The sequence below is a fragment of the Bubalus bubalis genome, chromosome 14 (assembly GCF_019923935.1).
Source record: "Bubalus bubalis isolate 160015118507 breed Murrah chromosome 14, NDDB_SH_1, whole genome shotgun sequence".
Lineage (NCBI taxonomy): Eukaryota > Metazoa > Chordata > Mammalia > Artiodactyla > Bovidae > Bubalus > Bubalus bubalis.
This window is the reverse complement of record NC_059170.1, coordinates 65793756-65811217: the sequence shown is the minus strand read 5'-3', so window position 1 is coordinate 65811217 and position 17462 is coordinate 65793756. Positions and strand designations below refer to the sequence as shown.

General features: G+C 47.0%; 1 protein-coding gene across 2 annotated transcripts in view; it reads right to left on the bottom strand.

Annotated features, from left to right (window-relative positions):
* Positions 1–1158: 1158 nt before the first annotated feature.
* The window catches only part of CCNY (cyclin Y), a 120484-nt gene continuing 104180 nt past the window's right edge, over positions 1159–17462 (bottom strand). For both annotated transcript variants that reach the window (XM_025264681.3, XM_006063185.4), the window contains exons 5-10: positions 14331–14366; positions 12641–12698; positions 12429–12548; positions 7898–8064; positions 4339–4501; positions 1159–3712 (exon numbers count right to left, since the gene is read on the bottom strand). In XM_025264681.3, the coding sequence (XP_025120466.1) occupies positions 3596–3712; positions 4339–4501; positions 7898–8064; positions 12429–12548; positions 12641–12698; positions 14331–14366 (661 nt within the window). In that variant the 3' untranslated portion in view covers positions 1159–3595. The remainder of the gene's footprint in view (positions 3713–4338; positions 4502–7897; positions 8065–12428; positions 12549–12640; positions 12699–14330; positions 14367–17462) is intronic.

Here is a 17462-nt window from a genome sequence, read left to right as displayed (position 1 = left end):
GCTGGCCCTGCGGGATGATTCGTTTCCAGTGCAGTGGGGCTAGGAAGGCTTGGCGATCAGGACGCTCCAGTCATGAACCGAACACAGTTGTGTGCGGGGCCTTCCTTGTAATTCGCAGAGCTTAAAATATGAGTCCCAAATTAATCCTTCAGTACCCTGTTCCCATTTTACTTGAGGTTTGTTCCCTATTTCCTTCTCTTTTTTCATAAGGGCAGGGAAGGGCTCCTGTGGTTCAGAAGACGATCCGTGTTGCCACAGTCCACCCATTGGGAGTCTTGAGATGCTAATTCTAGTAAAGTCAAAGCGGATGGAGAAGATCCAGTCCTTCTGAGGATCACTTAACACCTACAGAACCCATAATACTCTCCACTGCTTTTCATCATGTAGAAAAGAACTGGTTCACTCAGCATCCTCAAAACCGGTTCAATTCTATCTCAATGTCATATTCAAAAAATGCAGCAGGAAGGCAAGCACTATTTGGTCTCTGTGTTTATTTAACACTTAATAAGTACCTACAATGAACCAGGAATTGTATCTTATTGTTTAAAAATGTCAAAGCTGTAAAATATGGCTCCAGGTGAGAGGTTACCAAAAGTAGCCTGGAAGGATCAAAATCACTCACGCAGCAAATTCTGCTCTGCAGCTCGGCCAAGCATCAAAACCCCTAGACCCAAAGGAAAGCCCAGGGTGGAGATGGTCTTGCCAAAGACCAAGAGGAGGAGCTTGGGGGGGTGGTGCGGGTGGGCCACCTGGGAAAGGGGCCAGGTGACGGCCCCAGCGGGTGCATTTAAGGCACAGCAATGTCTGGGATCTTAGCAGGACCTCCCATCTTGCCCTCCAGTTGGTTTTAAATCCGACTTTTTTGCCTCTCCCAGTTTAAAAGAAAAAAGGTAAAACAAAAAGGGAAAATTCATTGGCATATTCTCCCAAATGACTTAGTTTAAGTCAAATCTAAACTTAAAGGCAATAAATTGTGTGGTTTTCTTCACCCTTCATTAGTGAAAACTGCCCATTCAAAAACTACACTAAGACAATGTATTCCTAAATAGCAATCCGGCTTTAATTGTAGGGCATGAACCACCTTGCAAACAAATTACATCACGATGATTTATCAATAGGTACTGTACTGGGTGTTGTTGGGCTTTTTTTTTTTTTTTGGCAAACTTAGAACAAACCAGAGAATGTAATGTTTAAGTCTTCTTCATCATGTAGAAAAATAAACCCAACCTAAATTACCTTCATGTCAAGGGATCCATTCTGCAAAAGCAAAACTGAAATCTACACTTACAGCAGAGTTTTAAAAATCCTCAGTGCAAGAAACATAACCAATTAATACAGATCAATGCTCAGGAATATGGAAAATTTTCCTATACAGAGGTAGAATCCAGTGCACAAGGCTAAACAATATTCAATAGTCTAAACAAGACTGAGTCAGGTTTTACGGAATCCACTTTAAGTTAGCAGACTGTATGTACATACATACAATAAATAGACTATACAATTTTTTAAAGTAGTTTAATAAACTCCACAAAATAATAGCAGATGCATTGAAATATTTACATAATTCAATTTTCAAATCTCTCATTCAAATAAAAGGGATAAAAATAAGATGTCTGCTTGAAAGGCAGCAAAACCTCTTTCCTGAAATGGATCGGTAAAGTAAGATACTCTACATGGGAGGAACTAATTTATTTGAGAGGTATTCATAGTCAGCTAAGAAAATATGTCCCTTTTTAAGCTATATAGTTTAGGGAATATAAAATGTTATTTTCTACATTTTTGGGGGGTCTCTATTTCATGTTCTAAATCCAAATCTTACTTGAAGAGAGCAGCTGATTTTGGAACCCATATGGAGCATACTGATACACAGTTACAATGTAAAGATAATTAACTTTTCATGTTCCGCTTGTTTGCTTTTGAAAGTTTAAGCCAGAAAGAATCTAACAGTATTTCTGGCCCACACAGTTGGGTTTACACATGCTACAAACTTCAGGGCCATCTGAGTAGCACTGGGCTTCGTGTTCTTGGGCTGCTTGGCTGTTTCTGAGTCCCTCCCACTAACAAAGCATGTCTCCTCAGGGGCAGGCATGTCTGGGGAGCAGGTGTATGAGTTCAGGGCACAAGACAAATAACATAAGATTCCAGAGTTTTCCAAGCTCACACAGGAGGGTGGTAAAACACAGATTTATCTACTGCCATTTGCCTCAAAGACCTGATGAAAGAAAAACTTAGAAACCTCTGTCATTGTGACCCGAGAAAATATGCAAACCCCAAAGCACTGTATGCTTCACTGACCCAGATTCTTAGACTTAACTGTGAGGTTCTGTCATTAACCCTTCAATTTTCCTTGCTACAAAAGCTTTCCATTTGGCCCATAAGGAAATGAAGAACAGTCAGAAATGAAAAAGGACGGTCATAATTAATGACATGTAAACCTTCACAGCTTTAGTTTCATATAACTTCACTAAGCACCCACAATGAAAATGCAAGTTGAGTTTTTTATTCAATCATTCTGTGAAAAATACCTCAGTAAATAGGAACATTTTGCCCTTCAGTGATCTTCCATGTGAATACCCATCCCCACCCCCTTTTTTTTTAAATTTTAGATTTTTAAAAAATTTTTATACAAATAGACTAACTTTGATTTGAAGTAAACATATAAAAGTTGAGAGGAATATTGCTTGCACAATGGACGTGGAAGTAGAGGAGTGGGGTGGGTGGGGCGAGGAAGGGGCTGCCCCTCGGGGCAGGCAGAGAGAGAGACCGCTGCAGGATCAGAAGGCACAAGCACCCATGTGATCTAGAATGTTCCTGGGGGAGGAGCTGGGGGAAGGGAGTCGTCTGGTTCAGCACTACAGTCTGGTTCAGCACTACAGTCGAGCTGATTCCGCCACTGTGGAGAAAACCGGCTAGGATAAAGGCGCGCAGACACGGGGAAAGTGCCCCCTGGAGAGCAAGAAAGCTCAGAAGACAGCTCGCAGGAGTGGTGCAGAGAACAGCCGGTGCTATTTATTTGGATGTCTATGCCATGGTGGGTACAAACTATATTCTCTGCTCTGTGGGACCAAAACCAAAACAGAATAAAACAAACAAAAATCCCCCCCAAATCCCCGAGAAGCAGCAAGAAGGAATGCAAGAAGTCTTAACGGGACATACTGATCCGGGTGGGGTGGTGAACGCGGCGCGCGCCTTTAATGCGCATCCAACTTTGTCACCTATGCCGGGCTCTCCTATCAGGTTGGTTCGGTTACTGACCGACGGGGACTTAGGAACCAGGCCAAGCCGCTCCCTGCCTCTATGCGACTTCCCGTCCCTTCCCTGCCTCCTCCAGGGTTAGAGTCTTTTTCCTCCACGAAGGAAGCGCTGACCCGGGGCTGGGAAGGCGTGGACGGGATCCCATGGCACCGACTTCGCGTCCTCGGAGCCCTGCTGCGCGTGTGCGCAGCCCAGAGGCGCTCATCAAGGCAGCCTGGCGGAGCTATGAATTAAAAAGAAAAGGAGAGGGGAAACAAAACAAAACCACCCTACGTCTGTCTTTTCTCGAACTAAAGAAGAAACTGAGGGATGGCACGGCCTCCGGCAGGGACGCCCACGGTTAGGAGATGATGGCCGGGGACCACCTGGGCAGAGTCAGATTGTCAGCACTCGCTGACCGCTTCCTCGTGGGTCTTCTCAGGTCCTTGTACTTGTCCTCGCAGAGGCGGGAGATGGCCTGAGGGGCAGGAGAGAGACACTCGGATCAGCCCCGGGGCCGGCACCCTGCCCACACTCTCCATCCTCGCGGTGGGCCAGCACCATCCGCGACACTGAGGACGCGCGGAATGAAGGTGCTGAGGGCCCCGCACCTCCCCTGGAAGACTGCTCTGACCTGTGAGCCTTCTCCCCACACCTGCAGCCGCCAAAGTCGGATGGGAAGAGGCCGGTGCAAGTGCAAAGCCGAGCTATACGTAAGACACAAGTGTCACACAGCTTCACAGAGACGGCCCTAAACCCAGGTCAAGACCAACAACATGGCTGTGGAGAAAACAGCTTCAAAAAATGAAAAACGCGGATTCAAACCTTTCTGGATTGCCAATCAAAGGGTCATCTGGTATCTTTTCCCTTATAAAAGTGAATGCTGGTTTAAAACAGGTTTTAAAAAACTTACTTGATTTAAAAAACAGAATCAATGCACGTTAAATAAAAACCAGTACTGAGAAGGTTATTAAAAGTATGAGGTTGTACCAATGCAATCCAGGTCATCTGGTCCTTATTTTATGATGACCGGCAATGGCGGAATGAGCCTGAGCACAGAGCTCTGCCGCAGGAGTGTACCCGCGGGACGCTGGCGCCTCTTACCTCCAGCTTGTGGGCCCTCTCCCTGCTCAGGGGCTCCAAGGGGAAGCTCAGGTTGTTGGCTTCCGCCAGAGAACGAAGATCAAAATAATACTTGGCATAAACACTGGAAGGAACGTTAATGTTGAACTGGAGCAATTCAAGGAACTGTCGCTCTAGCTCGTTCCTGCAGAGAAAGACAGAAATGCACAGCTCAGCCGCCGTCCCCACCGCGGATGGCCCAGGCAGGCTGCCGGACACGGAGGCCACAAGACCGCACCCTCCAGGGAGAAGAGCCATCTCACCGGCAGCCCGCTTGGACGCAGAGTTGCCATCTCATCACCAAACTGGTGATAAAAACCAAGCCCATCTGACCCAGTGCCCAGAGGATGAGGCCTGATTAACTGGGATGATTAGCACCAGGAAGTGCTTCAGGGTGACCCCAACACTGAGACCAAGCACATGTGTGTGTGCACACACATACGCATGCAGCAGGCTCTGGCCTCACCTCACCACATGAACCATCAGTACAAACGGGGCAGAAGACACAGTTAGGAGCTGTCAAACAGACTCCAGTGAGACTGGACAGCTGCCTAGAGGACAGGCCTCCGAGACCCAGAGGATCGCCTTGCGGGGAGGGAAGGGTGGGGAAGCGATGAGCAGCTTCCTCAGGACCGTGGGAGTGCAGGAAGGAGACCACCAGTCTCAGCATGCACCCACCCACCCACCCTAACCCTAAGCCTAACCCATCACCTGCAGGGTCTGTGAGGACCCAGAGCTGGGCCACCCATCTGATTTGACAGGTCTAGGTGGGCCCAAGAACATGCATCTCTAGTGCGCTCCTGCTGCTGAGCCTTCCCTCCTGCCTTCCCTCCTGGATAACAGTGGTCCATAAAGGAGCCAATCCCCTTATAGCTGATGAAGGCCGGAACACATTGTAAAACGCCCCCATTAGCAGGCCCACCTCTTGGTAGTCACTGCCGGGGGAAAAGCATCCTCAGGGACAGGTCTGTCAGTCAGCACTGGTCCTGGGCCAGATTCTCAGTTCTAGGCCACCCCCTGGGCAGCACCCTGGACTCACTTCTGTCCTTTATCACAGTCTCCCCTCCTCCTCTCCTCCGAGACAGAAACCGTGACATCTGACTGCAGCCTGGCCCCAGCACAGCACCTGACACACAGCTGATGCTCAATAATTAGTTATTAATTATTGAATGGAGTGGACCAAGCGTAGCCTGGGTGGAGGGATCAGGGAAAGCTTCCTGAAGTGACAGCTGAGCTAAGTCTGGGAGGCGGTAGTGGCTGGTTCCCTGACAGCAGCTCCTAGGCAAAAGATAACTGAGGAACCTCAGCAAGTTGTTATCGAAGGCCTGAGCGCTTTGGAGGGAAAGATCAAGACATCGAATTCAGTTCATCTAATCAGAAGGGCTGCTTCCATGCAGCTTTGAGGAAGAAGTTAAGCCCCAAATGTATATGTGATGTCAAAATTTACACTTCTAATGACTTTTATTTATGCCTGCTTTAAGTCAGACTTAGGAGATCATCCTGTGAAATACAAGAACCCAGATAAGATCTTAACAAGACTTGGGAGCTGCCTGTGGACACACTGCCACATAGTGGCCAAGTGGTGACACTGCCGCTCCCATTCTCCAATGCCAGGAAGAAAAACCAGTGAGAGAGCCAGGAAGCTATTCCCACCCCAGATGGTATCTAGACACCACTGCCTTTTGTTGAGGGTATAACCAGGATTAAAGTCGAGAGGAATCTGGTTTCTAACAAGGTGGCAGTTTCCCCAGGTTCCTTAAGGGAAAAACAGCCTTTCTGAATATTTATTTTTTTAATGTTTCTGTTTATGTTGTGGGGGAAATAAAGATTTTAGAGTGGCTGTGTTTTCAAACTAGGGCAATATTTAGAAAATAAAAATAATTCCCCAAATTTGAATTTCCAAACAATAGCAGTACCTCCTCCAGGGACATCTGACAGCTTGTTATATGATGAATCATCAGAAAACTAAGTGATGCAGAGGGAATGGGCTTGATGGATTTGCTACTCTCAAGGATGTGTGTGTGTGTGTGCATTTAGTTGCTCAGTCGTGTCTGACTCTGCATCCCCATGAACTTTAGCCCGCCTGGCTCCTTGTCTATGGGATTCTTCAGATAAGAATACTAGAGTGGGTTGCCATTTCCTTCTCCAGGGAATCTTCCCCAGGACATCGAACCTAAGTCTCTTTCGTCTCCTGCACTGGCAGGTGGATTCTTTACCATTAGCACCACCTGGGAAGCCTAATTACCAGTAAATAGTTCTGATGTAAAACTTTATAATAAATAAATTCAAGTGAATAAACCAAAACATTTCAGAAGTATTTGTTGCATTAGGTCATCACTGTAAAGAAACCCAGTTGATTGATGCCACTTAGCAACTTGCGAATGGGGCTCTACAGTTGTTTTCATCACCTCATGGCCTATCAACTTTTCTAGAAAAATGAGCCCACTTTAAAGACCAGCTATTAAGGGGCAATCCCACTCCTGGGCACAGACTCCAAAGAAGAGAGCCTCAGGCAGGAATTTGCACACTGATGTCCACGTTTACAGCAGTTACTCACAGCAGCCAAAAGGTGGAAGGGACCAACTTACGGTCTGCATGACAAGTCTCTTAATAACTGTTTTCAGCTTGAAATAAAATCAAGACTTTAAAAAAATTTTTATATTTTCTAATTCTTGCTATCAAAGACTTCATATTTTTCTTACTTTTTAAGGATAAAGAATGACAGGTGCAGGAAAGAGTCTTACTGGTCTGTAGTAGGAAAAGGCTGTGTGGCAAAAGATGCAAGAACATAAACAAGTGTTCCCAGGGCAGCAAAAAGTGGGGGGATGCCCAGCCAGCCAGCAACCGGAGGAAGGGGCAGGTAGGGTCCAGGGACATGGATGGGGGCTGGGACACAGTGGAACCTCCTCTAGCAAGAGGAGGCTGTCCGGCTTGAGGAAGCCGGATAAACAAGATGAGAAACACGTTAGTAACAACTGGGTCAGCCATGCAGAAGTTCATCCTGATTGTTTCCAAAGCAGCTCCTTTCGTCCTGACCCCACTTCCTGTACACCAGGCCCCAGGGACCCCAGGCCTCGGGCTGCAGGTGAACCCAGAACGGTGCCCTGAGAGAGGAGCGGCCCGACCGGGAAGCACAGGAGGACCCTGAAGGACAGAAAATTCATGTGAAGCCAAGTGAACTTGCAACAGGTGTCAAAAGCAATGATAATCTTCTTTCTGAAACTGAACAGAGGCAGGGAGCATTTTAGCCTGTCTGCTGCCTGTCGTCAGTCTGCAATGAGTACAGAGTGGGGATGAACCCCACCGCAGACAGGGAGCAGGAAGGTAAAGGAAGGTTCCCTGGAACATGGTTTCAAGACTAGATTCATAAGCCAGAAAGCTTGTCCCAGTACCCATCTGGGACCCACAGGACGAGACGCACAGGTTTTTGTAAATCCTATCTGCAACCGTGTCCTTGCTCAGCCAGCTCACAATAGACGCACAGCCACGGTCACTCACTCCCCGTGCACATCCACACGGGGGCGCCCCCGCCCACACTCACATGTCCTCCACCGTGATGTCCTTCAGGATCTGGCAGTAGTCCACGTTCCACACCGCCTGGTCGTCCCACACCTTGGAGGCCAGCAGGATGGCCCCCAGAACAATCCGCTTCCAGTTGGCCGGACAGATGTCAATCTCTGCGTATGTGAGAAGCCGTTCGAGGTACACCTGGAAGACATGGCCACACCGGCACCCTTCAGCCCTAAGCCACAGACAGAGGGAGGGTCAAGGGCTCCCTCCCAAGCCCAGCAGCCCCGATGGCCTCGGCAGCCAGTCTGTGCGGCCTGCGGTCTGTGAACGGGGGCCCAGGTGGAGAAGCCTAGGGAAGCTGACCAGGGCCAGCACCTTGTCTGCCTCTGCCACTCAAACAGGAGCTCTCTGCCTCTGAGATGAGGGCTGGCACTCAGCTGTCTGCTAAGTCAGTAAACAGATGAGTGATGATGGTTCTTTTGCTTAAAAGGTTTCGTTCTGCTTCCAGTGCTTTACTAATGAAAAGTCAGTTCTTTCCATCTTAAAAGCAGGATTTTTATGGATAATCTCAGATCCCAAGTACTCCTCAGATCGGATGAGGGGCACAGTATGAAAGACAAAATAAAAATCATGAGAAAGAAATTACTAATGTAATCACAAAGACAAAACAGCCATACCCAATGAGCTGCCAAGAGGCCCTAAGTTTCCTGAGAGGTGATGAAACGGGAAGCCATCATGACCACCTTACTGCCCCACCCTGGTCCGGTGACCCAGCCCCGCCACCGTGGCTGTGTCTCTCCCCGGGCAGGGCAGCTGCCCTCCTCTGGTCTCTCCCCCGAGGAAGCCAAGTCCCCTGAGGACCACGCCCAGGCCTCACTCCCACCATGTGCCCAGCACTCAGCACGCGGCTGGGTCAGGGAGCGGCCCCCACGTGCTGGCCTCAGGGACACAGGGCCCTGCAGGAAGGATGCTCTGGGTGTGGAATGCGGCTACAGGAGAGCAGGTCTAGGGAGGCCTGAGTGGATGAGATGACCACAGCAATGGCATTCAGGAAGGAGCCGCAGTCAGAAGCAGGCGGGAAACTCAGGCCCTGGATTTAGAGACAGGTGCGGGGGGAATGGGGGGTCAGAGGAGACCACTCAGGGAAGAGCCAGTCCCCTCTGCGGTGCTCAGCACAGAACATCTGAGAGGCCTTCAGAGAGGCCTCTGGGGTCACGACACGTGCCTGCCAACCGTGCTCTATGGACCTTCAGGGGCGCTTCCGACGTCCCTCGGGGACAGAACAGCGCTGGGCTGTGACAACCACTGGTGAAGAAACGTGGGTCACTCAGCAGGTCAGTCATCTTTTCCTTTGTTCAGATTTAGTTTTTAATGGCATTTATTACATTCAAGGAGCAGGAAGAGTAAGCTAATGTTTTAGATCATTATTTTTGTGTGAAAACTGAAATCCTTCAGCGAGAGATCCAGGCCAGGCTGAGGGGAAATTTAATTGGACACCGACCTCAGGAGCCCAAACTATGTATGTTACAAAGGTTGATGACTAACTCTTCTTATTCCACGAAGAAAAGCATTTTTTAAATGTGCCACAAAACTGTACTAGGAGCAGAAAACTGAGGCTGGATCTAACTCCAGATTTTTTGAAGCAATCATTATGGACACTCTTCAACCAGATCCCTAAGACGCTATTCCTTTATATAAATGAGCTATGTAAACCTCTCCAAGCTCCCCAATGAAATAGCTTCTCACTGACTCAGTACAAAAAGAAGGTTACTCAATTTTGTTCTTACTTAACCACAGTAGATATATATTAATAGGTACACTAGGTAACATTTAAAATAATGTTTGGAAAAAAACAAGCATCTACCACATCTGATACTCCACTAAGATGACCTGGAGAAATCAGATACGATAACACACTCCATTACCGAGGGGAAGCAGATGTTATGTTTGGGGAGAAGGAATTCATAATCAGCACCACATAATAGCATGTAATTTGGCAGAACTTGCCAAGAAACCTATATTCAAGGGTCAGCTGTAATTTCTTTAGTAAACTCCCACTTGGCTATTTTAATTTTCTGCCAAGTAAAATAATATACGATTGATTTTTTCTGAACACCATTCCCTACACCATTGCTAATAGGACACTGCTGCTCAATTAAATTTTCAGATTTAATTTCCTAAGAAGGACCATCCTGAGAATCTCTAGAAAATACAGGTTAGTGAGCGCTTACAGAGCGTTCAGGTGACTGTACAAAATAAAACTGTTCAAAGGCATGGCGTGGGGGAGGAGGGGAGGGAGAAAGTGCAAAGTCACGGACTCCGGGGTGCACGGGCCCACACTTCTGAGGACGCCGGGCTTCCCTGTCCATCACTCAGAGCAGCCCCGGGGGGGGAGGGAGAAAGTGCACACTCACGGACTCCGGGGTGCACGGGACCACACTTCTGAGGACGCTGGGCTTCCCTGTCCATCACTCAGAGCAGCCCTGCCCACACTTCTGAGGACGCTGGGCTTCCCTGTCCATCACTCAGAGCAGCCCCGCCCACACTTCTGAGGACGATGGGCTTCCCTGTCCATCACTCAGAGCAGCCCCGGGTCCGTGCACTGTAGGCTCTCACCCACAGCTCAGCTGACTGGGCCTCCCAAGCGCTTCCTATTTGCTAATATTTGAGGCAGCTGGATTCCTCACTGGACTCTATCTGAACAGCACTTTTGACCTCGGTAGAAACCACTAATGTGCCCTAAAAAAGGGGGTCTCTGGGGTCAGAATGGATAGATTCCACAGGTGGCCTCTTCACCAAAGCACCGGCCTCTGAGAGGCACTTTGGGGCCAAGTGACAGCCCTCAGGGCCGCCCCGGGGGGCCCAGCTGAGCTGGCATGCCTGGTGCTCCTGGACACACGCAGCAGCAAGTGGCTGAAGGCTCTGGAGGCGTCTCCCACAGGCAGGCAGCGGTCTGGTTCCCTGCGGGCAGCGGGGCAGAGCTAACTGTGGTCCTCCCTGCCTCCTCCGGGCAACGGGCCAGGCCACCAAGGGAAGGCCCAGGAGAAAGGCAGAGAGGGACACAGCCCGCCAGCTCCAGCCCAGGCCTGCTCTGAAGGGTTGTTGTGAGCCTGGAATGACGGGTGGGGCCATCACACGCAGGGCTCGATCGCAACACAGAGTTGGCTGCCTGGGCCAATCAAGCAGACCCCAGAGACTCAGTCTGCAGAGCTGTGCCTGCCCACCTGTCAGCTATAGCCAGAGACGCTCATCTCCTGCTAAGCCACCAGCTGATGTCCCAGGACAAGGGAGGATTTCAGCAGCTCCCACAACTGACAGACACACACCACTCCCACAGCACTCCCAAGACAAACTAACCACCCACGTCTGCTCGGAGACAGGGGAACAAACTCTACATGTTCTCAACAGAAGTCTCTGCAGAAACTACGTCTTTCACAGGACACAAAGCTTCTTCACGCTGATAAATCCAAACTGGAAGGTGCTACAGGGCAAAGTCAGGTCACCATTTTCTTCAGAACAGAAGGCAAAAAACCCCACCACACAGCATTTTGAAACAGGAGCTTCAAAATAAATCTTTCTTCAGGGCGTCAATTTAAGTACTCATTATCTGATTTTCTTCCCCTTCTTCCCCCTTTGTCACAATCTCCCTTCATTAAAATGTCAACCCTGCTGCCTGGAGGGGGTTTTTTGAGGACTTGACATCCTTTGGAGGAACAAAGCTGAGCCATAAATATGCTTCTCAGTCATGACCTCAGGGTCTATCAGCAGGCCACTTCACCTGAGGAAGACTTGCTGGATGTCTGTTCACCTGTCAGGGGGCAAGTTCCACAAGAGAAGGAATTCACAAGCAAACCGGTCACTGTGCCATGAGCTGAAAATAAGGGGCTCTCAGTGTGGCGGAGACGTGGACGGTCCTTACACTCGTCATCATACCACAGGGTCTCTTCTCAGGGAACTGCATGGGCCCGCGGGGCAGCCCACGCACTGGCAAGCCCGTTTCTTATCTGAGTGGCGCACAGTGGGAAAGGTCAGTGACAGCGGGCTCCGCTGTCAAAGCTGCTTCCCCAATGAGATCGGAGCTAAATCAACCGTCCCTAAGGTTTTAAGAATCTAAGGAAGGTTACAGGTTTTTAACTTGAGTCAATGTGCAGATTATGTCCACGCTGTCTCTGAATGTCTCATGAATGTCTCAGAATGTAAGATGAATGTCTCATCTTACAGACACGTATTTACACAAAAATCACAGAGGAGAAGGCAGCAATTACAGCAGTCTTTGCGACGTAGGGAACCAACACCAGAAACCTGGACATCAGTGAGGTGGCCCTGGTCCTTGTCAGCACTGTGGGCCCTGCATGGGTCGTTTCCGCTTTCCTGCTTCTGAGTGTGATCTGACGAGGGGCTTTAGGTGGGACTGCGGAACAGACCGCATGCCCTCTTTTGGGAGATCCAGTTGCTATTCTGGATAAAAGACAACCCTGAGGTGGCGTTGGGGTTCCCAGGTCTGCAGTGGACACTCCCACCTGCACCCCACTCGATGGCCATGTCATCCTGCGGGCACTCACCAGGGTGACGATGGCACATTCTGCAGTCAGCTGAGCAGCACTGAACAGTGTCCGAACAAACCGGTAAATCTGCTTCTGCTCTGGGTTGTGTTTGTCATAATCTGGTGGCACTTCGGATTTCTGGGGAGGGAGACATTCTTAATGAGTAGCCGCCCCACAGGAGCCACAGAGACATGACTGGACCACACCCTGGGACCCAAGGGGAGGGTTACCGAAAGAGGGTGAAGGTTTTCATCGAAAATATCCAAGAGCATCCTTCCATCTGGGTCCCTGGGGAGGAAAAGTAACAGAAAACGGAGTTTCCCTTCTGTAACAGAGTGCCAGTCAAAATGAAAACAAAATATATTCTGATTCAACTGTTATTTCAAGAAACAGAGGCAGTACTGTTAAGAGATGCTATTGATTATTCATGAATTATAATTTGCTTTTCTTGGGGACAATACTTAATCACTTTTGAATAGTCCATAAAATAAAGGTTATGAATCCCATTTTGATTTTTACTTTACTAAGATTTTCATTTCTTGAGTTTTCAAATGCACCAAATCTAAATTTCTTTAACATCTTATTTCTGAGCAAAGTTTGATGGATCTGTTTAAACCATCACTACGTTGTGGTCAACACAAAAGAAGTCTGAGGGTGAGAATGAACACATAGCGTGTCCTGGAGATTAGTCTGAAATTCTCACAGCATGCAGCTTAACCACTTCACTAATGAGGGGCTTCACGACTGTATTTTTAAAAAATAATTTAATGTATGTATTTATTTTTGGCCGTGCTGGGTCTTCGCTGCGGCATGGGCTTTTCTCTAGTTGCTGTGCAGGCTTCTCGTTGCAGAGCACAGCCTCTAGGCACGCGGCTGGCAGCAGTTACGGCACGTGTGCTCAGCGATGGTGGCTGCTGGGCTCCAGGGCACAGGCTCAGTAGTTGTGGCGCACGGGCTTAGCCGCTCTGCAGCACTCGAAATCATCCTGAATCAGGGATCCAACTTGTGTCTCCTGCACTGGCAGGCGGATTCTTAACACTGAGCCAAAAGGAAAGCCCCACGACTCAAGTTTGAAAAACAACAGGGGCCATGTAGAAAAGTGTACCTGGCTGTTACCAAGCCAGTACCCACACAGATCCATTTAAAGGGGTGGCTCTCTCTGTGAACGCAGGCAGAGGGGGCGCTGGGCTCTGGGGGGCCGCACCCTGCTAGTGACGGCTCTGCTCCCACCTGACTTATGTCATTTGAGTGTTGCCTAAAAAACTTGCTTTGGAAACTGCTGCTTTGGTAACAGCACGTAACGTTCCACTGTCAGTTAGGCTCGCGATTATCAGAAGCTGCAGATGTGCCTCTGCCATGCACCCCCGTGGCACATACCAATTTCTGCTCTATGACTTACTGTCTGCAAAAGACGAAAGAGAGCTTGGCAGAACAGCTAACTTCTTATATGATTTTTCCATGATTCACTTCTAAAATTAACTGAACTATCTCCAGACTCCCATCAGAAAGGATTGCTACCACCTTAAAAGAGTTTATGACTAACTTTACAACAAAACTGTTTCTACTGAATTGAAACTATAAACTTCTTTTTCATGTGAAAGCTGTGCACAGAAACTTGTTAAAATATTTTATAAAAGACAGAATGTTTAAGTGAATGACACAGAAAATAAAGTCAAGAGGAGGCTGAATACTGTCAAGAAACTATTCTCTTTTGCTGACTTCATTTGGTTTCCTCTGACTCAGAAGCAGTTCAGTACTTCTCTGGGAGGTGTGGGTAAACTGTGTTACCTTTACAGATTCTATGAAAGTGAGATAAGAATACAAAACTCAAAGGCTGAGGCAACTAGAATGCAATAGGAAAAATGTCATTGCAGATAAAATGTGATGTTTTCAGCACAAAATTAAACAAAATCCACATACCTGTTTTTGATGTGGTAATATATTGCGAGAGCTACACTGTAAAATAAAATGCAGGAGTTCAGTGTTTCATAAGCATATTCAAGATGTTGCATTTTCTCTGGCATCAGTCTGATCATAAGTATTTACAACTTAAGTAAAACGATCCATCTGAACAGCCCCCATTTAATTCAGAATGCTGATTAAGAATATGCACTCTTCAAAGTAAATCAATCAGATATTTATATCCAGCAGTTATTAAATCTTTTCCAGAAACACCAAAACTTTGTGATATTCAGAAATAAATTTCTCTATCTGAAATTTTAAGCTTTCCTCACTTTATAATATAGTCATTATGCAAAAATTAAGTGATTAAATTAAACTCCTCTAGAGGTCTCCCAATTCAGCACCTGCTATTTTAGACAATCAGTGGTTTCTTTATAACTGCCAGAAAAATGTGAATATTACCCACAGTGGTTTATCATTTTTTCTCTTAATATCAATAACCTATTGGCAATCTGCCTAACTTATTCATTCATCTGCTGAAATGGTACTTACCTCTTATTTGTAATACCTTATAGTTTAATACCTTAAAATTTCATTTTACATTTTAAAAGAATTTAATGAAGACATTCCCATCCCCTGAATTTTCAAGTACTGTTTCTCTGATTATAAAATGAGATATATTCATATTGTAGAAATTTTTGGAAAATAAAGTATACAGAAAATAATTCCTCTGCCCAAAGATGATTACTACCAGCTTGAGATATAGAGACATCTATTCCTAGTTACCTATAAATTATGTGTGTAAGCAAGCAGGCTGGCATCCCACTTTCATCCTCATTAACAAGTTTCTTACCATTAAAATGTTACTCAAAAATACAACTTTAAATGGCCAACTATATTCCATATTCCACCATACTGTTGAATAATTTATTAACCATTTCCCTGTTCTTGAACATTTAAGTTGTTTATAGTATTTTGCAATTATGATTAACACCATAACATTCCCACAAATAAACATTTTGTGACCTATTTCCACAAGAAAACATCCTGTAATCAGAAACGGGAGCTCTAAGGTCGTTAATAATCGTAAAGCTCCCCCAAACATACCTCCCAAAATCTTTGCAGAAAAGCTGTACCAGTGTACACTTCCTCACCAGTGTCTGTCTCACTTCACCTTCACCAACGCTCACCTTGAATGTTTTGAAAAAATGTTCTCCAGCTGGATAGGGTAAAAAGGGTAACTGCTTTCAACCTGAGTTCCTTTGATCACCTATCAAGTGGGCAGGGTTATTCAGGTTGAACTGCCCAATCTTTTTATTACTTCCTCCTTTGTAACCTGTCTAGATCCTTCCACAATTTTAAAATTTGAAGAGGCCAATTTTTTTTTTTAAGCTTCTAAGAACATAGCTAACTGGCTGCATCAGATTGTGCTCTGGTCTCTGAGCCCAGGAACTGCCAGCCCGGGCCCCAACATGGAGCGAGCAGACTGAGCCCCAGACACCTCTTCTCACTCAGCGGTGCCCACTTAGAGCTCGGGCGTGCACACTGCACTCCAAGAGGCCCAGACGTTCACCCACAACCTGACACAACAGCTCATTTCACTCTGCCGAAAGAGAGCACGTTCTCCCAAATCTCTCTTTACAGATCTATGAATTCAAGAGATTTTAGATAAGTGTGAAAAGTATTCCTGAGCAAGTGTAATATTTAGTTCTCCTAAAATCCTAAAAAGCATCTAAGCTGATGAAGGAATTGTAACTGGGGTGAATGGACTTCAAAAGTTTAAAAAATAATGGTACAGTTTTCCAAGTACCTTCACATGTACCTAAAAAGCCCTGTCATGGGAAATAATAAATGTTACCATTTCTATTTTATAAATGAGAAAATTCATGTAAAGATATCAGATGTCAGGATTTCTGACTTATATAATGGTTTTGTGCACTTTCATTCTATAATGCTGGCCTCTGGAAAGAAGCAAGAGATACTGTTTTATTCATTTAAAAGTCACGCTGTGATGATTAAATTGAATGTTTCATATGATTGGGTTTGGTAAAGTGATTACTTTAATTGCTTTAGGAAAAAATACAGTCCCTGTGCTCCCTGTGAGGGAACATGTCATAGGAAAAACATCACTGGACTGAAGTCAGACCAGCTGGGCTCAAAACCTGGCTCCTTCATCAGTTAAGAGTTCATCCACCCCTCAGAGCCTTCACTTCACATTCAGACAATTCAACCTGCATTGCAGAGTGGTTATTACAATCAAACGAAGTAAATAAAAGCATGATCTCAAATGTAAAGTTCTCAAATGAAAGTTACTATTATTACTGCTGTTGTTGCCCAATGAATGATTCCATCTCTGGAGGTCTTCCAGCCTCTGTGGAGGGAAAGTTTCAGGGCCCCAGGTTACTACTATCTCCCATATCTCTAGAACCCAAAGCCAGGTTGGACGTTATCATGACTCACACCCCCATGAAACACAGGGATGCTCGGAAGGCCAATGTCCACTCAAGGTCAAACCCCGAAAGTGGGAAAACCAAGCTGAGGATGCACGTGTGGTCTAGCTCCACCGCCCAGTTCAGCGGGTCACGGTGAAAAGAAGCAAGCAACTCTTGGGGGGAAAGCCTGGCCAGCTGCAAACGGAATAAATCCCAGGCTTCACTCCCAATGGCCAGCTTGGGAGGCCTGGCCAGTCTGCCACATCCTCAGAACTGGTGAGGTCTCCAAGGACAGGCCGACCAGAGGGCTAGAGCAATTGCCCTAGTTGCAGAACCAGGAGGAAAGGGGAGCCTGGAAGGAAAAGAAGCTATTTTCTTGCCCAGGAAAACAAACCCCATTTCTGACAGCTAGCACCACCCTTGCCTCACTTCTGACCTAGAGCTAGGTCAGAGGTGCCGGGTTCTGGAAGGTGTACGAAGCTGCTCTGACCCTGAGGCCAGGGGCCATGGATGGTGTTGCTGCTGCTGCTGCTGCTAAGTCGCTTCAGTTGTGTCCGACTCCTTGCAACCCCATAGACGGCAGCCCACCAGGCTCCCCTGTCCCTGGGATTCTCTAGGCAAGAACACTGGAGTGGGTTGCCATTTCCTTCTCCAGTGCATGAAAGTGAAAAGTGAAAGTGAAGTCGCTCAGTCATGTCCGACTCTGTGCCACCCCATG